Genomic DNA, 26,153 nt, shown 5'->3' on the forward strand with positions numbered 1-26,153 from the left:
AACCTGGAGTTCGGTGACCAGTGGTGTTCTGAAGGGATCTTTTCTGGGACTTCTGCTCTATGATTTTTATAAATGACTTGGATGAGGAAGTGGAAGGGTGGGATAGTAAGTTTGCTAATGACAGTGTTCTATGTTCCATGTTCTCTCTTAAGGAGTGTCCACAATGCTCTCCAGGAGTCCCAAATTTTTTACCCAGTGACAGTGTAGGAAAGGCAATAGGTTTCCAAGTCAGGATGGTGTGTGACAAACCTGCAGATGGTGGTGTTCCCACATATCTGCAACCCTTGTCCTTCTAGATGGAAATGAGTGTGGAATGTAAGATGCTGTCTCAGGATCTTTGGTGAATTTCTGCAGTGCATCTTACAATACATACTGCTGCTACTGAGCATCGGCAACCAAAGTTGTGGATGCTTATGACTTTGGTGCAAATCAAATGGCACCATGAGCAATGGTGTCAAGTTGTTTGAGTGTTTTTGGAGCTGCACCCTCCAGACAAGTGTGGAATATTCCATCACATTCCTATATTATGCCTTTGACCTGCTCTTGTCGCCACAGAACTTGTGGGGAATCCAATTGCGTTTCCAGTCAATGCATGTTGATAGTAGGGGACTCTGAGACAGTAACACCATTGAGTGTCAAGGGCAGAGGTTGGACTGCCTCATATTGGAGATGCTGGAAAAGCGCAGCAGGTCAGGCAGCATCCAAGGACAGGATGCTGCCTGACCTGCTGCGTTTTTCCAGCAACACATTTTCAGCTCTGATCTCCAGCATCTGCAGCCCTCACTTTCTCTCATATTGGAGATGGTCATTACCTTGCATCCTTGTGGTGTGAATGTGACTTGCCTCTTGTCAGCCCAAGCCTGGATATTGTCCAAGGACTGCTTCAGTACCTGAGTCATCGCTGAAAATTGTGCAATCATTGGTGAACATTCCCACTTCTGACCTTTTAGGGGAGGGAAGGTCATGAAACCTAATTATGAATGTAACTACATAAACTGTTTCAAAATAATAACCTGCTGCATAAATCTAATACTGTCAGCCTAAGCCATCTCTAAAGAGGAGAAGAGAGCAGGTCAATTCACCTAAAAAACAATTCATTCAAGCACATGCTGGAAGGTTTTCAAACATAATGACCAAGTAGTATCATCACTGGACTGTTAACCCGAAAACCCCAGTAATGTTCTGGGGACCCAGGTTCAAAATCTTGCCATGGCAGATGGTGGAATCTGATTTCAATACAAGTATGTGGAATTAAGGGTCTAATGTTGAACATGAAGCCATTGTTGAAAAAAATCCATCTGGCTCACTGATGGCCTTTAGGGAGGAAAGCTGCAATCCTTATCTAGTCTGGAGTTGCATATAGGCCAGACCATCAGCAATGCAGTTTACTCTTAACTGCCCTCTGGGCAATTAGGGATGGGTAATAAATGCTGTTCCAGCCAGCAAGAACTTCATCCCATGAATGAATAAAATCAAAATTACTTCACTTGCACAAACCAAAATCAATACAAGAGAACAAACATCAGGAACATTACTCATACATTTGCAGGAGTGAATTAACGAGACTGAGCTACAAAATACTGGTGAACAAAGCGTTCATGAAGTTCACCAGTTTGAGAAATTAGAAAGTGAAATAAACACGTTCCACTTTTTTTCTCAATTAATTGAAGTTTGTCCCCAGGTGTTTAAAAATAGTGTGGTCATCGTATACAATTGTCAAATCATTAAGTAAATGTCAAAAATGTTGTCTTGGACATGTTCCTTTGGTTATATTTTACCAGACTGGTTTTCTAATTGGATGATGTGTACAGGCATCTTTAATATGCTTGCTAAATAATAAAATAAAATCACAAAAAGGCAAGACAGAGTTAAATAGCAAGATAACATAGGTGATGTTTGCAACGTACAAGGATTTAAACAAAAACAATAACATACTCAATACCCAAAATGAACTTAATTTTACACACTCACCCCATTTCATGCAAGTTATGAAATAGTCAAGGTTTTATGTTGTATTGTAGAAAACAAATAAGTGGGAATGAGATTGGACTGAAACCAGTCATTTGCCAGAAAACATCTCTTCAAAATATACTTATAACTAACAATTTTGTTCCAAGCTGTTGGAGAGCATATAGTGATCAGGATTACTAAGTAGAGTCCTAAAAAATCAAAAGAAAGGTCAAAATCTATCACACTGATCAATTATATACTCAAAGAAATTTGACAGTACCAAACTGATAAACAAGATTTTATTTATTAAAAAGTGGACTGCTGAAAATGTACACAATTAAAAAGTAGGTATAGTATTCCAAAGACACAATTTTTCTGTTTTTTCTTCCTGGTCTTCGAAAGGTAGGAACTCAGGCTGGTGTATAACTCAGTCAATGACTGTATCCTTTCAATACCTTATACTTGTAGCCATTTGACTGAAAAATTCCAGATGTGAAGTTCAACTAAGGGAAGTGTCAATTCTGCAGTGCCTTCACCCAACATCCATGTTCCAGCTAAAGCCTGAAGAGCAAGCTAGTGAGAACGCTGTTTTATCATCCCTTCACTGATGTAAAAAAAGAGATAATACGCAATATGCCACCATGCTGACATTCACAGTTCAGTAAACATTGCATTTTTCTCACAGACCAAGATGATTTGTACTTAACATGCAATTGTAGTTGCTTTCTCAGCTTTTTGGACTGAATTATCTCTCTTCTTTTCTGAAAGGGCTGTGGCGGAGCAAAGAAGTAGTTTCATAAATATTGATATATCCCAAGTCTTTTAAATAATTCACGATCTTAGCTGAACTGACCACATTGTGTAAAGAAAATCAACTTCGAATTATGAAAAAAAAAGATCTTTCCGTACTTTATCATAAATAACAAATACTGCAGAATTCAAATTGAGCTATGGCTACATACAGCAAAAGAAATCTTCACATTAAACAGCATAAAACAAAATCAACCACGATAGGCAAAGGCTGCCACAGATTATGCAAAAAAAAAACCTTGAAAACACATGCACACATCACAAATCTATAAACAAGCTTCAAGCTATGCTTCCAAATTTGCATAGCACACAGTATTCCCAGTGACTTTTTCTGCTGACAAACATTTTTTGTGGAATGTCTGCTCACATGACAACCCCAGCAGCTGCTGGACTCTATGCCAATTTTTGTTTGAATGCACACTCACTGCTAAATGTGAGAACATTTTAGGAACACCAATGGTGTCAGTGCACAGAAGTCAAACAACATTCACTAACCAAGTGTTTTATACCTATTGCAAGAAATATCAATTCTGTCACCAGATTCAATATGCAGTAAACATACGAAGTTGGCAAAAATGGCATTCAGCAGTTTAGTTTTGTATTATTAGGATCAAAGGCAAACTATTAGCCTAATGCTAAAATTCACAAAGCATTTAGCTTTTCAATTCTATTCTTTCAGTGGTTATACTAAACAAACATCAAATTGACTACAAACATCTGTATTTCAAATATCAATTCAAGGGGTGCAATACCCAAGACAGTGATTTTTTAAATCTCATGGCTCCAGACAATGAAATTCTACATCCTTAGCTACAAGTGTTTCGAAACATGTAGGCCTGCTACTCAAAGAAAAGCCAATACAGAAGCAGGTGTTGGCAGCACATAACTCACAGTAACATCAGGACAGTCTGAAATGATTTATAAGGTGCATCTATATCATCTTACGAAATAACAGAGGAAAACAGATGGACAAAAACGTTTAGTTGAAAACCTGGTGTTGTGGGGTTGAAAATCCAATTCAACCCACAACTAAAAATAACAGCACAAACTACCAGGAAACTGCAGCAGAGAAGAGGCAATCAAGTGAATAGAAAAAAAGGCTTAAACAGAAGGTGGATCAGTTCGCAAATGTCAATCACTGACAATACAAAGATAGTTTCCAAAATTACCCATACACAATCAACACAGCAGTGTCAGCTTGGTTCAGTGGAGGTAAATACCATCACCTTTTAATCAGAAGGTTTCCAGATGAAGTCCCACTCGACAGATTTGAGCTCAAAAATCCAAGTTAACGTTTCAGTGAATACTCCAAGGAGAGTTGCACTCAAAGATGATGCCTTTCAGAAGAGATGTTAAACCAAGGCTCTATTGTATTCATGTACGGACATGAGAGAGTCCTGGCTAATATCACTCAGAACGTCAGAGGAGTTATTCCGAATGCCCGAATCAATATTTCTCCATCAAATCAACATTACAAAAATAAACTGCTGTATGAGAGAGCTTGTTGTGTGCAAAATAGCTGCCCCATTATATATTCCAAGCATTTGATTATCAATACAAAGCAGTATGTCAGAGTGAGGTTTGGGGTGGCGAGGTTGGTAATGAAATTGTTTCTCTGTGTCTGGTTTTCCAATAGTGAGAGGAAGATGTCAATGCAATAATAACACTCTCCATTTATGTATTTTTCACAAAACGTTAAGTGTGAGAAATAGCATTCTGGAACAAAAACAAATTGCTGGAGAAATCCAAGTTCTGATTAAAAGTCACCCGATTTGAAACGTTAACTCTGCTTTCTCTCCACAGATGCTGCCAGACCTGCTGAGTTCTTGTATCAATTTCTGGTTTTGTTTCACATCTCCAGTATCTACAGTCCTTTGTTTTATTCTAACATTAATACTCTATTTATTTTACCAAAAACAAACTGAACAGTACTCTCTCTATGATCTCAAAACTTGGAAACAACCAGGGACAGACAAAAATAAGTAAAAACGAACGCGAGTGGAGCAATGGCCAAGTAGTAACAAGGGCTCCAGCATCTGCAGTGCTCACTTTCTCCTCTCCCCAGGACACCTAACGTTATTTGGGTCTCTAAGTCCTGATGAAAGATTCTGACCTGAATCGCTGACTCGCCTGCTACTTGACCTGCTGTGCTTTTTTCAGCTCCACACTTTTAACATCTCTGGGTTAGTCGTCTGGCCTGGTTACTACTTGCTGAAATGTGTTGCTGGAAAAGCACAGCAAGTCAGGCAGCATCCAAGGAACAGGAGAATCGACGTTTCGGGTATGAGCCCTTCTTCAGGAGGTTTGAAAAATATATCTGGTTCACTAATCTGGTACCCTCTTTACTTGGTCTGACCAACACATGATTCTCAGACCCACAACAATGTGGATGACTCTCAACTACTCTCTTGGCAATTAGGGATGGGCAATAAATGCTAGCCTAAACAGCGACGCCTTCAACCTGTGAACGAGTTAACAGCAACATCCTCCAGAGCTCAGAGGAAACAAAGAGACTTGACCCCTTTCACATTTATTGCCAGCAATGTCTGTGGAAATGTAGTGCTTCGGATTGTTTCTATTGAAGCATGCATGTGGATAAGGTACAGTCAGTCCCCAGGTTGTAAACGGAGTTGTTCTAGAGACCATTCACAAGTTGGAACACAATGCAGGATGACAGAAAGCTTGCAGGACACACACCCCTAACCTCACCATTCTGCTGCAGGTTTCCAACATACTGTGCTGGAGTTATGGCTGAATAGGCTGGGGCTATTTTCTCTGGAGCAGAGGCAGAGGAGTGACCTCACTGAGGTTTATAAAATCATGAAGAGCATGGATAGGGTAAATAGACAACAAAGTGTTTTTCCTGGAGTGAGGGAGTCCAGAACTAGGCATAGGGTTAAGGTGAGAGGGGAAAAATTTAAAAGGGACCTAAGGGCCAATGTCTTCACGAAAAGGGTGATGAGCGTATGGAATGAGCTGCCAGAGGACGTGGTGGAAGCTGGTACAATTACAACATTTAAAATGCATCTGGATGGGTCCATGAATAGGAAGAATTTAAAGGGCTAGGGGCCGAAAGCAACTAGGTTAGTTTAGGACACCTGGTGGCCAAGGTTGAGTTGGACTGAACAGTCTACTTCTATGCTATACACCTCTATGACTCTAAAAGCACCAGCAGCTGAGACCCATTCATAGGAATACTTTTTCTGGTTTACTTAGAAAACTAAAAGTAATCTCTTATTCTACACAAAAGTCAAAACCATTATTTCAAATGAAATAGCTATATTGAAATTGCTTCGTACTTGTCAAAAAATTGGAAACTTTAAACATTTTGCTCAGAATTAAGATTGATACAGACCTTCTCCTTTGAATTTGTTACATACAAATACTAATTCACTTCCACATGATGATTAAAAAATCTTCCATCCTGTCCCGTCTCCTATATCCTATGAGAATGCTTCTGGTGATGCTGCCGAGGACGGCTTTATGTAAAGTATATGGCTGGCTGGGTTCCTTTATCTCGAATCATAGGCGGCCCCTCATTAAGCTGAAGAAGCTCCAGCTTCCACAGGCAAGGGGTGGATTGGACTTCCCAGACTTTAGGAAATATCAGTTAAGTTCCTTATTAAGTTACATAGCTGATTGATTGTGGATCAGACAAGACCCAATCTGGTTGGACATCGAGGCTTCTCAAGTAAAATACCCACTTATTAACCTTTTATTCTCAGACAAGAGGAAAATCATTACAGATCACTGTAAAAATCCTATAATACTAAATACAATCAAGGCTTGGAATATAATGCGGCAAAATGAGGGTAATTCACATAAAACACCCCCCTACGCACCGATAGTGGGAGCATGGGGATTCAAACCGGGGTTAACAGATGCCACTTTTAAACTCTGGAGAGCCAGGGGTATCTCATGTCTAGGGGATCTAAATAAAGATGGGGTCCTGATGTCTTTCGGACAGCTGCGTCAGAAATTCGGATTACCCAATGGAGACCTCTTTCGATACTTCCAAATTCGAGATTTTATACAGAAGAAGACTACGTTATTAGATAGTCTTTATAAATCCGATAGAGAATGTAGTGTCCTACGACCAGTGAGGGTATCTTCCGTCAGTAATATTTATCATTTGCTACATGATGAAGTATCGGGAGATATGGAATATCTGCTTAAAACCTGGGATCAGGATCTGGGACTAGAAATCTCCACAGAAACGTGGAATGATATCTGGGAAAATGCTAGAAGAATTACCATCTGTAACAGAACCCAGGCTATCCAGCTGAAGATACTTCATAGGGCCCATATAGCACCGGTTCGATTGGCAAAATTTAAGGCAGGAGCATCTCCAATGTGTCCCAAATGTAAAATAGAGGTGGGCACTCTTGTACATTGCTTATGGACCTGTCATAAGATCCGTAGATATTGGACTAAAGTAGCAAGCACCCTGACAGAAATTTTAGGAACGGAAATAAAAGTGGACCCAGATTACAAACCTGGCTGGTCCGGGGCCCCTCGGGGGAGGAATCCCGCATGAATACGGGTTTTATTATATCTGATGCTAACACATCCCGAGCATGTAAGAGACTTAAATATACACTCTGGTTAGTTGTAGGTTAGATTAGTAGATAGTTGAGCTTTGTTTATTTTTTTTTTCTTTTTTTCGGTTCTTTTCTGTTGTGTTTTTTTTTGTTAAATTTTGGCTATTGTATATTTGAGCTAATTGTATATCAATGTTTATATCTGAGAGTTTTGTTTATTTTTGTAAACTTGTAAAAATGTTAAATTTCTAATAAAAATATCTATAAAAAAAATCTTCCAGCTTGTTTTGTAAGCTAGACTGCCAACCATAATATCTTTCTACGAACAAGCTAAAACATTGGTTTATCAACCAAATTAAGTGGTGTTCGTTAAAAATTAAAAACAAACAAACAAACAAAACAAATAGCTTTAAAAGAAACAAATGAGGAAGGTTTGATCCTGGTATCTTCTACTCAACTACATGTCACTGCAGTCAACTCTTCTATAGAATTCATAAACCCTTCAATAATGCACTATGTCCTTCCATAAAAAAGCATTACTGCTTTACTCAACCTGATGATGTTCTCACAGCTACACTTCATGTGAAGGTTTGAGAAACATGGAAAATGTAGAACTCTAGCAAAGTAATTTGTCCTTTGGAGAAGAAAAATAACCTGGCCTGCTTTCACTTTGCTGGTTGGCTCAGTGACACGATTCAAATGCTGTACAGGAACAGGAGTGTGAAGACTAGCAGGTTACTCTACATGCAAAGAAAGCAATTGATTTATTTTTAAATTTTTGCCGTCCTAAAACCTTCCTATTTCTCAATTAGTTTTGCAATTAAAACAATTACTTTCAAATTAAGTAGATAATGCTGAAGTCATTCAAGACTTCAGTATTGCAGCAAGAAACTCCTCATTTTCCACCTCTATCAACTGTTATTAGCAGCTCATCATTTAAATTGGTTTGAGTCAGTGTACACCCTCAACCCTGCTGCAATCATCAGTCACCTCAAGTGAATCCCTCATCTCCAACTAAAATTCCAAATTTATTACAAAAAGCTTGAAGAACCGGTGAAAAAGACATTGGAGAAAACAATCACTCACACCTCAGTTCCCTCTTGGGTAGCTTTGGCAAGGGATAAATGAATTGGAATGGAATAAAAATGATTTCCATGGTGACATCTGTCCCTACACAAAGTTGTACTTCAGGTTTTGGAAATTCCCAAGACCCAGGGTAAGTACACTGGATACCGAGTACAGTATGGTCCTCACTGTTGACTTCATGCTCCAGTAAGCGAAATAAAGTCTTGGTTTAAAAAATAAAGAGGCCTCCTTGAATAAAGCATTGAGCACCCTGGGGAACACAGCATGTTCTGCTTTCCATATTTAGTGTTGCCACTGGCCATTCTCAAATTAGATACATGACAAGTCAGATCTAAGTCAAAATCCCTCTGAATCATCTAAACAGCAAGTGCAATCGAAATCTCAAGTATCTGTCGGCCTGTATATTTCCTAATTATTTTTTTCCAACCATCTTTGAAGTACAAAATTGAGCATACCCAATTATGGATTCTCTCACTTAAGACTCTGACATTCTGGGAACTAGTTCAAAGAAGTCCAAATGTGTTGGATCATGCTAATAATTTTAAGAACATGAAACTCAGGTAAACTCAGAAATTTTAGGAACCTTCCCCCATCTTAAACAGCATCCTCAAATTCCTCTTCTTCTTATAAGTACAATTTAATTAATGATCACAGTCTATGGATTTGATACAAAAACAAGCAAGACAGAAATAACTATCCCTAAAGACTTGAGTGGAGCAACAGTCCACTCACTATGTCATCTCTAATCTCTACCCAGTAACTACAATCCCAACTTATAATTTCTGTTTACGAACTTCACATTTTTAAAGTTTGACAGCTTCAAGACACAGGTGTTAATCATAATATTGCTTTACAAATAAATTTTTTGAACACTTGAGGTTATACAGTCATAGAGATGTACAGCATGGAAACAGACTCTTTGGTCCAACTCGTCCACGCCTACCAGATATCCTAAACTAATCCAGTCCCATTTGCCAGCACTTGGCCCATATCTCTCAAAACCATTCCTATCCATATTCCCATCCAGATGCCTTTTAAAATGTTGCAATTGTACCAGCTTCCACCACTTCCTCTGGCAGCTCATTTCATACATGCACCACCCTCTGAGTCAAAACGTTGCCCTTAGGTCTCTTTTATATCTTTTCCCACTCACCTTAAACCTATGCCATCTACTTCTGGACTCGTCCAAACCAGGGAAAAGACTTGTCTATTTACCCTACCCATGCCCTTCATGATTTTATAAACCTCCATCAGGTCACCCTTCAGCCTTTGCGCTCCCAGGAAAATAGCCCAGCGTATTCAGTCCCTCCCTATCGCTCAAATCCTCGAACTCTGGTAATATCTATTTAAATCTTTTCTGAACCCTCTCAAGTTACACAACATCCTTCCGATATCAGGGAGACCAGAATTGCACACAATATTCCAAAAGTGGCATAACCAATGTCCCGCAACGACCTCCCAACTCCTATACTCAGTGCTCTGACCAATAAAAGAAATCATACTAAATGCCTTCATTAATTTCCTATCTACCGACGACTTCACTTTCAAGGAACTATGAACCTGTGCTCCAAGGTTTCTTCGTGCAGCAACACCCTTGAGATCATATAATTGCAGTTTACAATATGAAATAATTATAATAAATTTGGCATACAAATAAACCAAATTGAAATTTTTTTATCCGAGATCCCAAAATCCGAAAAAGCTCCGAAATCCAAAGTTTTTTTTCTCGATAACAAGGTTGCTTTGTGTGCAAAGAGTTAACCCAACTCCACCACGTCACGCTGGCGGTGCGGCCCAGCACAGGCAGGTGTCAATTCTGACTCAGGACCTGTAGTACTCACAGGTGCATCTGATGTTTGATAAGATTTTTTTTAATTTCACCATTAAACTGTCACTTATTCCAAAATCCAAAAAAATCTGAATTCCAAAGTCCAGCTGGTCCAGAGGATAAAGGATTGGTGTACCTGTACTACCTTTAGTGTCAATGGAAAAGCATCATAGTTTTTCCTTCATTGAATGTGGGGAACAGCAGTGAGGCTAGCATATGCTGTCCATCTTCATTTGCCATCGAGATTTAGACAATGGATTGAGATATTAAAATTTGCAAATAGTTTTCAAAAATACCTTTTTGAAAAAAAATCAAACTGTCTAAAGAAGTCATTACACACCTCTGGAGCAGGTGTGATTTAAAAGCACTAACACTGCACCACTGGAGACCATATATCTTGCAAGGTCCTGCATTTCAAAATAGTTCAGAAAAATGATTCCATATTAACAGCAATACTGCTGTGGTGACACACAGAGTTTGCACCCCTGCAACAATCTCTACGTTTCAGAGATAAGCAAATCATTTCATCAATGTACTGAAAATCTGACATCCTGAAATCCCCAACTGAATTATTGTGTACATACCAAAACAAATACAAAATGATTTTTTAAACTTGATTTGCAAAGGCAAAAACAAACAAGTTGCAACTAAAATCAACTTTTGCAGTAAATGAGAAGTTATCATTCACACATACCTGGAAAACTAGAGGCTCTGGATTAAAAGCCAATGTCAGAAGTAGCTGCATCCGCTCAGAGTCTTTCAAATTTTTCATTAAAAAGCTTCCAGAATCCTTTGTTTCAGCATACCTGCGTACTATTCTGTCTAGAAGTCTTTGCGATGGACAATGCACTAAGTCTGACCACCCCTCCACAACATCTGGAGTCAGTAACCGAACTTCACCATTTAAACGGGAAAACTGAGTCTTGTAGATGGCTTGTGTTACATCACAACGAGGGCGCCCAATAGCCCGTTTGCAGACCTTTTGGTCCATATCAGCAAGTTCTTGATTAGAGCCCAAGCGTTTTAGAACAATACGTCTTGCGCCTTCTCTTGGCTCTCCATACTGAGCAAAATAGACATTTTTCACATTCAAGTAGTCCAGTATTCGGAAACGACCCCATGTCTCAAAAGTGATTTGCCCATTCATAAACTTACGACACCAGCTGGTTCCAAAACAGGCTGGGCACTTATTCAGGCTAATAAACCGACGATCTGCAAGTTCGTTCTTCTGAAATGAGGCAATAAATGAGTGCGTATTCAACAATGTGAAAACCAACAGACTCACCACAAATAGGAACTTCAGACAACGGTACAAGCGCCCAAACTTTAATGTGAGCAGTCGCCACATGGTTCTGCTTGCGCTTAGCTCTATTGACACGTTCAGTATTTCTTAGGGTTTTTTATACAAGTCCATATTAACAAGCGACCTGATCTCACATACTCAGTTTGGGTTTAATTTAATCAGACAAGCAGCCAACAATAGCTGACTGCGCACCAGTTCCAAGGATCACGTGTTTCATATCTTCAAGGTTTCAGCAAATCTGTTCAAAGAAGCTTCTGTCCTGGAGATTAGTCTAGAAAAAAATAAGGCAAAACACATTATTGACAATTGTTTTTTTTTAAGCCACATGTAGTATTAAATTCTAATCAATTTTCAGTTTCAATGCCTGCAGTGTTAAAATCAAAAAGCTTACAGCTGTTTCGGAAGCAGAGTTAATTAAAAGTGCGAAAGTCATGCAACCTGAGGAACCAGGAGATACACCAACTATATTTTTCAACTTTTGAAAGAATGATAGCACACAGGGTTCTTCACTCTAACTTGCATGTATTGTCACGTGTACGGCTACTCAATTCCATTCCCAGGTAAATACATTTTTCCTTCACGTTTAACCAATTCTTTTTAAATGGCACTCAGTTTGCTCCCAACACATTTCAGGCAGCATGTCAGAAAAACTGACCAGATTAAAAGCAGAACAAGTAATCAGGAGATACAATGGCTAGTGATAATGTCACTAGACTAACCGAATGGTTGAGGCTCTGTAAATTTTAAAAAAAGTTCAAAATCCCACCACAGTAGCTGATGGAATTAACAATTGATAAAGATCTGGAATTTAAAACTGGTCTCAATAACTTACCACAAAATTATCCCGGATTGTGAAAGACCCATCTGGCTCACTTACGTTCATCAAGAAAGAAAATGCATCATTGCTTGGTTTAAGCATATGACCATAAGACATAGGAGCAGAAATTAGGCCATTCAGCCCATCGAGTCTGCTCCGCCATTCAATCACGGCTGATAAGTTCCTCAACCCCATTCTCTCGCTTTCTACTCATAGCCCCGATCCCCTGTATACTCCAGAACCTATTTAGCTCTTAAATATACTCCATGCCCTTGCCTCCACAGCCTTCTGTGGCAATAAATTCCATAAATTCACCACTCTCCACTTGAAGTAGTTTCTCCTTATCTGTGTTCTAAAAGGTCTTCCCTTTACTAAAAGGTTGTGCCCTCAGGTCCTAGTCTCTCTACCAATGGAAACATCTTCCCAACACCCAATGTTCAGTATTTTGTATGCTTCAATTAGACTCCCCCCGACCCCAACACCACCATATCCTTCTAAAACCCATCGAGTATAAACCAAGAGTTCCTCATATGTTAAGCTTTTCAGCCCTGGGACCATTCTCATGAACTTTCTTTGAACACGCTCCAGGACCAGTACAGCCTTCCTGAGATATAGGGCCCAAACTATGCACAATTTTCCAAATGTGGTCTGACCAGAGCCTCTAAGCTTCACAAGTAAATCCCTGTTTTCATATTCAGGTCCTCTCAAAATAAATGCCATCATTGCATTTTCCTTCAAACTACTGACAACCTGCAAGTTCACCTTGAGAGAATCCTGGACTAGAACTCCCAAGTCTCTTTGCACTTCAAACTTCTGAATTTGCTTCCCATTTAGAAAATAGTCCATGCTTCTATAATTCCTACCAAAGTGCACAACCTCACACTTTCCCACTTCTTTGCCCACTCTCCTATCCTGTCCAAATCCTTCTGCAGCCTCCCTATCTCCTCAATGCTACCTGTCCCTCTACCTGTCTTAGTATTATCTGCAAGCATAGCCAGAATGCCCTCAGTTCCTTCATCTACATCAGTAATGTATATTGTGAAAGGCTGTGGTCACTAAACTGAGCCTTGTGGAACACCATTTGTCACTAGCTGCCATCCTGAGAAGGACCCTTTTATTCCCACTCTCTGCTTTCTGCCAGACAGCCAAGCTTCTAGCCATGCTAGCACCTTGCCTGTAACACCATGGGCCCTTAGCTTACACAGTAACCTCCTGTGCTGCATCTTTTCAAAGGCCTTCTTCAAATCCGGAGAGATAACATCCATTGGCACTCCTTGGTCTAACCTGCTCATTATTTCCTCAAAGAATTCTAGGAAATTTGTCAGGCATGACCTCCCTTTCATGAAACCATGCCCTATTTTAACCAAATACTTCCAAGCGCTCAGAAATCTCATCTTCACAATGGATTCTAGTATCTTGCCCATGATCGAGGTTAGGCTAATCAATCCGTAATTTTCCTTTTTTTGCCTGACTCGCTTTTTAAACAGGGGTGGCACGAAAACAATTTTCCAGTCCTCTGGGACCTTTGCTGATCCTAACAATTTTGAAAGATCACCATGAACACCTCTACTCTCTCTTCAATTATTTCCTTCAGCGCTCTGGGGTGTAGTCCATCTGGTCCAGGTTATTTATCCACCTTCGGGCCCTTCAGTTTTTCTAGCACCTTCTCCTTAGTAATGGCCACCTCATTCTGCCTCTCACTCCATTGAATTTTTGGGATATTACTTGTGTCTGCCACCCTGAAGACCGATGTAGAGTAATTATTCAGTTCCTCAGCCATTTCCTTGTTCTCCACTATTTTCTCTCCAGCATCATTTTCAAGTAGCCAATGTCCATTTTGGCCTCTCTTTTGCCCCTTTATATATCCAAAGAAAGTCCTCCTATCTTCCTTTATATTACTGGATAGCTTGCTCTCATATTTAATCTCATCCCTCATTTTTTGTTGCTCTGTTGATTTTTGTCAACTTCCCAATCCTCCAGGTTCCCGCTGTTCTTCACCACATTATACGTTTTTTCTTTTGCTTTTATGCTATCCCTACTTTCTCTAGTCAGCCATTGTTGCTTTATCCTCCCTGTACCATGCTTCTTTTTCCTCAGGATGAATCTTGGCTGTGTCACCGAAATTACTCCCAGAAACCCCGACCATTGCTGTTAGACCATCTTTCCTGCGAGGCTCCTCTCCCAATTAGTTCTGCCCAGCACCTCCTCTCATGCCTCTACAGTTGCCTTTATTTAGCTGTAATGCCACTACCTCTGATTCTATCTTCTTCCCCTCAAATTGCACAATAAATTCAATTATATTACAATCAGTGTCTCCTGAGGGTCCCCTCACCTTAAGCTCCCTTATCAAGTCTGCCTCATTGCACAACACTAAATCCAGTATTGCCTGTTTCCAAGTGGGCTCCATCACCAGCTGTTCCTGAAAGCCATCTCAAATAATTCAAATTCCTTTTCTTGCAATCCACTACCAACTTGATTTTCCCAGTCCACCTGCATATGGAAATTCCCCATGATCACTGTAATGTTCCTTTTCCTACACACCTTTTCTATCTCCTGGTCCATCTTGCACCCCAGTTCCTGACTACTGTTTGGAGGTCTGTACATAACTCCATCTACTTTTTTAAACCTTTGCGGTTTCCAGATTCTACCCACACAGATTCTACCCCATCTGACTCTGCTTTGTTTCTTATTAGTAAGAAATGATATTAGATCAATAATAAGGCAACCCCACCCCATCTGTCCACTGGCCTATCTTTTTGATAGGATGTATATCCTTAAATATTCAGCTCCCTATCCTAATCCCTTTACAGCCACATCTGCATAATGCCCACCACGTCATACCTGCCAATTTTGATCTGTGTCACAAACTCATTTACCTTATTCCTTAATATGCATGCAGATATAACACCTTCAGTCTTGTATTAACCAAACCTCGTCATTATTTGTTTGCCCAGTGTGCTTGATGTTTGTTAACCCTTTCCATACACTGTCTTATTTGTGTGTGCGTGCGTGTTAGAGATTTTAATAACCTATCCTGAAATCTGCACTTTTACCTCCTCTTAATTCAAGTTCTCTCTCCTTCCTCACCCTGCACCACGGTGCTGCGGTTAGTCAGCTCATCCTCCCTGCAGTTCCCATTCCCATCCACATAGGGAGCAAAACTCTAGAGCCTGTTGGACAAGGACAGGGGGTGAGGCTCCTACAACTCTACTTTCCGGATCCTTCTACCTGCCTCACACACAGCCACACCCTCCTGTCCCTGACCACTGATTGGATTTGAGTTAGTCAGTCTAAGGGGTTTGACTGCCTCCTGAAACAGTATCCAGGTAACTCTCCCCTTCCCTGATGGGTCGCATTGTTTGAAGCTCAGACTCCAGCTCATCAACTCTGAGCCGGAGTTCTTGTAGCAACCAACATTTACTACAGACTTGGTCACTGGGAGCCACAATTGACCTGTATGCGACTCCAGGTGCATAGCAATGAGGTCAAATGTTAACAGTACTCATTGGTAATTAAGGATAGACAGTAAAGGTTGACCTTGCTAGCAACCCAGATGTGCAATGAATAAATAAACCTCAAAAGTTCTCTTCACATTTATATTTACTGCTTATTTGTCTTTTATCTTGTATAGAAATGCAGTATTTTTTCCCAGATTAAGTAAAACATTTAATCATTGCATTGATGGAAGATTAAAACTAATGGCAAGAATAATGCCTCAGAACTCAGACTTTTAAAAACTGCTCCATAGTTACTTTCCAGTAGAACAGTGAAAATAATGTTCCAGTATTTTCACTGAACTGAATTTCTAAACAAGTCAAGTCAGCAATAAAGAAATAATCTAACTGTGCCCTCAAAAACACAGGACTGGTGTTGTGACCTATGGAAAAATCTTAGGTACATCAGAGTAACTCTTACATGTAATTGCTTTATTCCCAAGGCTTGTTTGCCAGCATTTTGATAATAATTTCAGAATTTCAGGGACTAAGTACTACTTCAGGTTAGTGTACTGTCAGCAACTTGCTATCCAAAGCATCTAAAAGGTAAATGCAGCTTATATTTAGACTCAAATTGCTAAAGTATTGTATGAAGAAAAAAAATCTTCAAGGTTTAGTAGTTTCAAGTGCCACATTGTCAGGTAATTTTGAAGAGGAGCTTAAATCTACCCCTTTATACTAATTAGTGATCAACTGCTAAAACTTGGAAAAACAAAGTGGAGACTGTGAATGCCTTTTTGGCCTCCAGAGCTACCTTACCTGCAGTGAGGTAACCAAGCTAAGCCAAGTCACAATGACCCACTATGGGGGTGGAAGGGAGTGGAATTAAGCAAGTGTTAAACTGTCACAGGCAGAATCTAAAATAAGGCATTACACAGACAGCCTCTGTTCTTTCTCGATGACCATTAAAACAACACTATTTGAGCAGGATTCTCTCCATGTCCTGAATAGCACTTAGCTGACACCCAACACAAATGATGATCTTCTTACTGTTTCAGAGTTGACTGGGCACAAATTGGTTGCAGCATTGTGCTTATTGTCCACTTTAGGATGTTCTGAAGTTAGGAAACTACGAAATAAAAAGCTAAGTTCTTCCTTGAAAGGTGTAAACCTTTCTCAAAAGTACAATATTGAAATTCTAGTGCTCAGATACCATTTAAAGTGCCAGATGACCAAACAGATGTAATTTTACTCTATTTTTGTGGCCACTATAAATGAAAATTCTTTATGACTTCCCTTCCCAGCTAATATGTTGTGTACTTTCCTTCACATTACTAATGAGAACATTATAGTAATCTCAGAATCTTCATGTTCTCAGTGATTGCTTCAACATTTCACTATTTGTTTTGAAATATACCTTCTAAGTAATCTGAGGAAGTACAATGACTCTCAGTTTAATGTACTTACCGAAGTTCTGTAACCTTATGAAACAGCAAGCATAATCAGTAATTTTGCCCTACATTTCAGAGGACAATGCGCACACAGAAATTGCTGCCAAAATGGTAGAGGCAGACACAATTACAACATTTAAAAGTCATTTAGACAAGAACATGGATAGGAAACGTTTAAAGGGACAAGGGCCAAACGCAGGCAAATGGGACTGGTTCAGTTTAGAAAACTTGGTTGGCACGGTTTGTGTTGTATTAACTTTCTGACCTTGTTTTTTTAAGAGGAAAACTGCTGTTTCAAGTATAATCTGGGTGAAATCATTGCTGAATTTTGAAATTGATGATCTGGAATCTCTTCAAATAATGTAGAAACATGTTTGAGCATAGACTACCAGAAACTAAATAAACATTATCCCCAGTTGAAATAATTGAACTATGTGGGAACACTGAGCTGGCCATACACTATTGTGATATAGCTTCAGGCAAAAAAATGAATTTTAAATTCAGAGCTTGAGGGCTACAGAATTAAAAGTCTTCTCACTAGTTTATTCCTTGTATTTTCCCTCACCTTTCTTTTAGTTAAGAGGTGGTATGATGTAAACAAAGACACCGCATCAATGCACGTTAGCTTTCATCCCTTGGAGACTGCATGGAAAATATACCCTTTAGTGATTCTTAACGTATCACCTCCTTTGCATGCAAGTTACTTCAATAATCACTACATGAGTTGTTGTTATTTGCTCTCATCCTTCAGTCTCCTTCCAACATGTATTTCCAACTGCTTCTGACAGACTATTTACTTCAGAATGTAACATCTTTGAGGAAAGAATAATGAACAAATTGAGAGTGAGGGTTTTGATCATTTTTCCTGTTGATTGTCTTCTGAGGAGATAGCAATTAAAACCAGCCTTTCCTACTTAGGATTAGATGTAATTACCACTATTGCAATTTTCATCTCTCAAGATGCAGATGAAATGACTCCAACAAACTTTTTATTAACCGGTACCCATGGGAGTGTTTGCCCTGTGTGCCAACTGATCAAGAGGGCCACATAATCTACTGAAAACATACACAATAATAGAACCATAATGTTGAGTACACATATCACTGTTATACTTTATTTACAGTATAAACTACGTAAACAATAATGCAACTTTGCCTTAAACAAAACTAGCCTTCTCACTCGTACCCTCAACTGACTACTCAGACGTGACAATATTACAGTAAGCTTCCAGTATTTCAGGTATGTAATGCTGGCTGGTTTAATCAAGAGTGCCAATTCATGAAGTGCCAGTTAAAACAAAGCTTGGTGTACAATATTGGTGGTGTTACCATAATATTTTGTTATACTTTGTTTTCTGTCTTTAACTCTTCACTAGAAGTTCTGATATACGTTTAGGCATCCATATTTATTTGCTCTCTCCTAGAGAGATACGCACAGAACTAGATCCTTCAATCCAATCAATCCATGCAGACTATAATCCCAAACTAAACTAATCCCAATAGTCAGAAGAGCACTTGGCCCTTAGCTCTACAAACATTTCTATTTATGTACTTATCTAAATGCCTTTTAAACATTCTAACTGTACCTACATCCACCACTTCTTCTGGAGGTTCATTCCTGTTATGACACAGGGCAAACCCTCCTGCTTAATTTACACCAGCACAGAAAAGATTTATCCCTTGCAGTAATCTGAAAACTTGAGAGGCCAAGAACTAGTTAAAGTAAAAATTAACTTATTTTCTTAAAGTATAACAGAATAATTAACCAATAACTATTTACAACTCCTTCCTCTAACTTATCTTTTACTTTTCCTTCTATAATACTGGTCAAATAAAAATTCTAAGTAAGATTTACAAAACAAATCTTCTCAAAACCAGGCAGCTTTTGGTTCCTCTGTGTATCAGTCGTTTTTTTTCTTCCTCTTGGGGATTCTGCTTCATAGGTTACTGATCGATAAAGGTACCTTTCCGAGAGGTATTTTTCAGGCAGTCTTTACATGCTGGTGGCTTGGCAGTTCTCCTCACAACTATTCAATTTACCCCAGCCTTACACCCCCAAAGCATCAGATTGTGTCATTGGCTTTTAAGATTGCCAATATACTAAATTCAAATTTGATTGCAATTTGGTACTTTTCAGGGTACATTTAAACTGATTTGAATTAGGCCAATCTGTTTTAGTCTCCAGGCAACGTAGCTAATCGAGATGTTCAACCAAGTGTTACATTGTTACCTTATTGAGAACACTTGGTGCTGTGTCAGATAGTTCTGCTCGCTTCGAACTCTTAAAGGTACAGTACACCCACATTTCCATAACAATTCCACACACAAACCATTCAAAAAAAGCTGCTCCCAAGCCTTTTTTAAATCTTTCTCCTCTCAGCTTAAAAATATGAACCCTAGACTTGAAATCCCCCACCCGAAGGAAAAGACACCTGACTATATATGTAGGCACCTTATATCACTTTCTAACTATATCACCTTAACATCTCGATTTTATAAAAAGTTACTCAACCGCCTATGCTCCACTGAAAAACTCCCAGCCTCTCCGAACTACTAAAACTTTCTATTCCTAGTGATATCCTGCTAAATCTCTTCTGAACCCTGTCCAGTTTAATAATTTCTTTCCTATAGCAGGGCAACCATGATTGGACACTATTCATGAAGAGGTCTCACCAACATCTTGCACAACCTCAACATGACATACATACTCCTACACTCAACGTGTCTGAGCAGTGAAAGCAAATAGGCTAAAAGCCTTAACCACTCGGTCTACCTGTGACACAAACTTCAAAGAGTTACGCACCTGAACCCTAGGTCTTTTCTGCAACACTACCCACAGCCCTACCATTAATTGTGTGTAAGTCCTGCCCTTGTTTGTTAAACCAAAACGCAATACCTAGCATTTATCCAAATTAAACTCCACCTGTTAATCTTTATCCCATTAACCCAATTGATCATGGTTCCTTTGTATTCTTAGAAAACCTTCTTCATTGTCCACCAAACTACCAAATTTTACTAACCAAGCCTTATAAATTCTCATCCAAATCTTTAAATGACAAACAAAGGTGTAGCCAGGACAGATTCCTGTGGAATACTGCTGGTCACATATCTCAAGTCTGCAAAACAACATTCCACCTCTAACATAAGGCCAATTTGGCATCCAACTGGCAAGCTCACCCTAACTTTACTAATTAGTCTACCCCCTACTCTGCCCTCAATCATCTTCACTATTTTCTCAAAACATTCAATGTTTGTGAGACATGATTTCCCTCACGCAAAACCATGCTGACTATCCTTAACTATTCCTGCCTCTCCAAATGCATACAAATCCTTTCTTTCAGTATGACCTCCAAACATTTATCTACCATCGAAGTCAGACTCTCAGATCTACAGTTCCCATGCTTCTCCTTGCATCCCTTCTTAAAAAAAAAAGACATTAGCCATTCTCCAGTCATCTGGCACTTCACCCACAGTTGTAGATGGTACAAATATTTCTGCAAGGGGGCCCACAATTTCCTCAACTTCCTGTTCAAAGAATTATCAATGCTTATGATTTATTTCTAATTTTGCTTCAAATAATTTTTAAGGAACACTGAAAAAAGCGAAGTAGGATTAGACTAAGATTAGAAAAAAGACTAAGTTTTAATTACAGCTTCCATTGAATTCCAATTGCATTGTCATAGTCAGTCACAGTCAGAGATGTATAGCATGGAAACAGACCCTTCAGTCCAACCAGATATTCAAACCCAATCTAGTCCCACCTGCCAGCATCCAGTCCATAGCCCTCCAAACCCTTCCTATTCATATAACCATCCAAATGCCTCTTAAATATTATAATTGTATCAGCCTCCACCACTTCCTCTGGCATCTCATTCCATATGAAAACATTGCCCCTTAGGTCTCTTATATCTTTCCTCTCTCATCCTAAACCTATGCCCTCTAGTTCTGGACACCCTGACACCAGGGAAAAGGCTTTGCCTATTTACCCTAACCATGCCCCCTCATAATTTTGCAAACCTGTGTAATGTCACCCCTAAGCCTCCGACACTCCAGGGAAAACAGCCACAGCCTGTTCAGCCTCTCCCTGTAGTTCAGATCCTCCAACCCTGGCAACATCCTTGAAAAGGTTCAGAAAAGATATACAAGTTTCACAACATCTTTCCGATAGGAAGGAGACCAGAATTGCACACAATATTTCAACAGTGGCCAAACCAATGTCCTGTACAGCTGCAACATGACCTCCCAACTCCTGTACTCAATACTCTCACCAATAAAGGAAAGCATACCAAATGCCGCCTTCACTATCCTATCAACCTGTGACTCCACTTTCAAGGAGCAATGAACCTGCATTCCAAGGTCTCTTTGTTCAGCAAACTCCCTAGGACCTTATCATTAAGTGTATAAGTCCTGCTAAGATTTGCTTTCCCAACATGCAGCACCTTGCAGTTATCGGAATTAAACTCCATCTGCCACTTCTCAGCCCATTAGCCCATCTGGTTAAGATGCTGTTGTAATCTGAGGTAACCCTCTTTACTGTCCACTACACCTCCACTTTTGGTGTCATCAGCAAACTTAATAACTCTACTTCTTATGCTTGCATCCAAATCATTTATTTAAGTGACAAAAAGTACAGGACCCAGCACCGATCCTTGTGGCACTCCACTGGTCACAGGCCGCCAGTCTGAAAAACAACAGTCCACCACTACCCTCTATCTTCTACCTTTGAGCCAGTTCTGTATCCAAATGGTTAGTTCTCCCTGTATTCCATGGGATCAAACCTTGCTAATCAGTCTCCCATGGGGAAACGTGTCAAATGCCTTACTGAAGTCCATATAGATCACATCTACCGCTCTGCCCTCAATCATCTTTGCTGCTTCTTCAAAAAACTCAATCAAGTTTGAGAGACATGATTTCCCACGCACAAAGCCATGTTGACTATCCTGAATCAGTCCTTGCCTTTCCAAATACATGTACGTCCTGTCCCTCAGAATTCCCTCCAACAACTTGCCCACCACAGTCAGGCTCACTGGTCCATAGTTCCCAGACTTGTCCTTACCACCCTTAAAAAGTGGCACCACATTTGCCAACCTCCAGTCTTCCGGCACCTCACCTGTGTCTATCAATGATACAAATCTCTCAACAAGAGGCTCAGTCATTACTTCCCTAGCTTCCCACAAAGTTCTAGGGTACACCTGATCAGGTCCTGGGGATTTATCCACCTTTACCCATTTCAAGACATCCTCTAATCTGGACATTTTGCAAGATGTCACCATCTATTTCCCTACAGTCTGTATCTTCCATCTCCTTTTCCACAGTAAATACTGATGCAAAATACTCATTTAGTATCTCCCCCATTTTCTGTGGATCCACACAAAGGCCGCCTTGCTGATCTTTGAGGGGCTCTATTCTCTCCCTAGTTCCCCTTTTGTCCTTAGAGTATTTGTAAAGACTTTTTTGGATTCTCCTTAATTCTATTTGCCAAAATTATCTCATGTCCCCTTTTTGCCTTCCTGATTTCCCTCTTAGGTATACTCCTATTTCCTTTATACTCTAAGGATTCACTCGATCTATCCTGTCTATACTTTACATACGCTTTCTTCTTTTTCTTCAACAAACCCTCAATTTCTTAGTCATTCAGCATTCCCTATACCTACTAGCCTTTTTTTTCCACCCTGACAGGAATATACTTTCTCTGGATTTTCGTTATCTCATTTCTGAAGGGTTCCCATTTTCCAGCCGTCCCTTTACCTGTGAACATCTTCCCCAAATCTGCTTTTGAAAGTTCTTACCTAATCCCATCAAAATTGGCATTTTTCCAATTTAGAACTTCAACTTTTAGATCTCGTCTATCCTTTCCCATCACTATTTTAAATCTAATAGAATTATGTTCGCTGGTCCCAAAGTGCTCTCCCACTGACACTTCAGTCACCTGCCCTACCTTATTTCCCAAGAGGTCAAGTTTTGCATCTTCTCTAGGAGGTACACCCACACAATGAATCAGAAAATTGTCTTGTACACACTTAACACTATGGCAGTCCCAGTCTATGTTTGGAAATTTAAAATCCCAGACCATAACTAACCTATTATTCTTACAGATAGCAGAGATCTCCTTACAAATTTGTTTCTCAATTTCCCTCTGATTATCTAATCTAAGTAATCTAATCTAAAAATATTGCTGAAAATCAAGGCCTGTTCAAGTTCTGTATTAAGAACTATTTATTAGTGTCCTCAAAGTTTAGGTAGCAATAACTGCAATATTAAGTTAAAACATTGTTCAAGCAGCCTGATTTGACTTAGGAAATAGGAACAAAAGTTGGTCATTTGGTCCCTTTGAGACCATACTGCCACTCAATAAAAACATGGCTGATCTAGTTGTGGTCACTGAACTAACCCCACAGAGGCCAGTATCCCTTCACTATTTCAAACTTAATTTACATATGCAGAGTCCTTGACACTGAGCCAGCTGTCAGAGTGAACAGGATGTCTGACATCCTGTTTATACCTGCCAGCAAGGGCTCCCTGATTGAACCAGATTAACAGCCCAATCAGGAAACTCATTCTATGAAATTCACCTGGCTGACCTAGTGACAAGCATGACAGTCTTGGATCGACATTTCTATTTACACCCGATAACACCTGACTCCCTTGTTTATCTATCTAACCCAACTAATCTAATTAAGTGTAAAGACACAACCTCCACTATCAGAGTAAAGAATTCCACAGACTAATGACCTAGAGAATAAATAAAAAGTATTTCCATCTTGAAAGAGTGATCTCTACTTTAAGAATTTTAATGGACTGAAACTGTCCCCCACTTTTCATCTCCGCAAAAGAGGGCATATCTACTAGTAGCCATCCGATCCAATGTCTCAGGATCTTGTATATGTCAATAAGATAATTTCTCCCTTTCAGATTCCAAAAGGTGCAGATCTAACTGGTTCAATCTTTGCTTACAGGCAGGAAGGCCCACTTCAAAATGGTTGGGAAGCTCGGTGCATTTGATTTTACTCAAAAATCATTTGAGGAAGAAACCAGATCACAATGGAACTCTGTGAGCAGTTTTAGTGCCCTCATATAAGGCAAGATATCAATTCATTGGAAGCAGTTCAAAGATGATTCACTGGGATGATCCCTGTTATGGGGGGCTTGTCTTATGAGCAAAGGCTTATAAAGTCTGAAATTCTAAACACTGAAGTTTAGGACAATGAAACATGTAGGATTCTTAAAGGGTTTTTCAGGATAAATTCTGAAAGGATGTTTTTCCTTCTGGGAGAATCTCTGACCAAAGTATATAATCTCAGAATAAAGGAATGCCAATTTAAGACGGAGACGAGGAGGAATTTCTTCTGAGTGTTGTGAGTCTTTAGAATTGCTTGCCACAGAGTTGCAGAGGCAGAATCCTTGCACATACTGAAGGCTGAGATAGATTCTTGATCAGTCGGGGAATCAAGAGTTAAGGGGAAACTCAGGCAAGTGGATATGAAGAATGACAGGTAGCCATGATCCTATTAAAATGTTGAAGCAGCTTGGAGAGGCTGAACATTCTCCTCCTGTACCTATTTTTTAGGGTCTTCTGGAGAGTTCAGTCAAATCGACTCATTTGCTGATTTACTAACAAAGGATCAATTCATTCATTCAGCAGCTTGTGATTATTATAATTGAGGATTTCTAAAATCAATATATTAAATCTGACCAAGTAGTTGCTAGATTTGGAAATAAAGGCAAATGACATACAGAGGTAATGCTCACAGGCAGGAAGGCCCACTTCAAATGGTTGGGAAGCCCAGTGCATTTGATTTTACACACAAAAAAAAACATTTGAGGAAGACACCACCTACCATCCAGCACCCAAGACCCAAATCACAATTAGAGTCAACAACCATCACATTATTCATGGCACAATCAAGAACCTGCATCACACATAAAAAATGAATGAGGGGAAGGACTACCTGAACCATACTTTTCAATCCACAGCAGTTGTTGGCCATGGAAATTAACATAGAACGGAAAGGATAAAAAAAGGATATGTTTTTCTGTATAGATTTAACTGAACAAAATCTCAGGGCAAATTGGCACTTGTTAATCAAGTGAAACAACAGCATAATCAACGTTATCGTGCACTTCAGCTTGACAGTTCTGATAAATCAAAGATTTCACATCACTATCAATGCTAAGTATAACCTCAAAATTAAAAAAAAACAACCACACCAAAATATTCAACGGGAACAGAAAAACTTTGAGAATGTGGAAATATTTTTAACATTCCGATAACTCAGTTTGGCCAATATTTATAAATGATAATAATGAGATCCAATCTCTTTGATTGTCCACCAGGGCTTTTCAACATCACGAATCAGTACTCTCCCATTGTTCACACTTGCTAGTGCAACAGTTTAGTGCTTTATATTCTTTATACATCTTGGATCCTGAGTACGCTCACTACTCTCAGATCTATTACAACCAATGAAACATGGGACGTTAAAAAAACGCTAGAAACTGTGGACAAGGAAAGAGCTATGAAATTACAAAAAGCACATTCAAGATGACAACAATAATGGGTGAAATTTAAGTCACGGCTGCAGAACTCTGGCTGATCACAATTAGTGTATTGCATTCAACTCTGGACAATGCAGTTCAAGCAATATGTATTGACCTTGGTGGGGATACGTTGCATAATCAACTAAATTATCAAAATGGTTAAGTTATGATGATAGGTTGCAACCAGTAGGTCTGTGTTACATTGAAAGTAAAGGATGATTGAAATAAATTACTCATTATTATTTTTTTTGTAGTTTCTCATAAGCTACTTTCTTCTGGACTCAACCGGAGCGGACAAGTGGGCATGACCTTGAAATGAGAGTTGGACCATTCAGTAGTGATATCAGGATTTGTTCATACAAAAGGTACTATCCAATCCCCGAAACAAAAATTGT

The 26,153-nt window shown here is 39.4% G+C and overlaps 1 protein-coding gene across 4 annotated transcripts in view; it reads right to left on the reverse strand.

The window, feature by feature from the left end:
* dipk2ab (divergent protein kinase domain 2Ab) overlaps nucleotides 1-26,153 on the reverse strand; it is a 258,740-nt gene that overhangs the window by 216,912 nt on the left and 15,675 nt on the right. For 3 of the 4 annotated variants that reach the window (XM_043702761.1, XM_043702762.1, XM_043702763.1), the window contains exon 2: nucleotides 10,910-11,789. The exons of the other annotated variant lie outside the window; for it this stretch is intronic. In XM_043702761.1, the coding sequence (XP_043558696.1) occupies nucleotides 10,910-11,563 (654 nt within the window). In that variant the 5' untranslated portion in view covers nucleotides 11,564-11,789. The remainder of the gene's footprint in view (nucleotides 1-10,909; nucleotides 11,790-26,153) is intronic. 4 annotated transcript variants of the gene reach the window in all.

The sequence above is a fragment of the Chiloscyllium plagiosum genome, chromosome 13 (assembly GCF_004010195.1).
Source record: "Chiloscyllium plagiosum isolate BGI_BamShark_2017 chromosome 13, ASM401019v2, whole genome shotgun sequence".
Lineage (NCBI taxonomy): Eukaryota > Metazoa > Chordata > Chondrichthyes > Orectolobiformes > Hemiscylliidae > Chiloscyllium > Chiloscyllium plagiosum.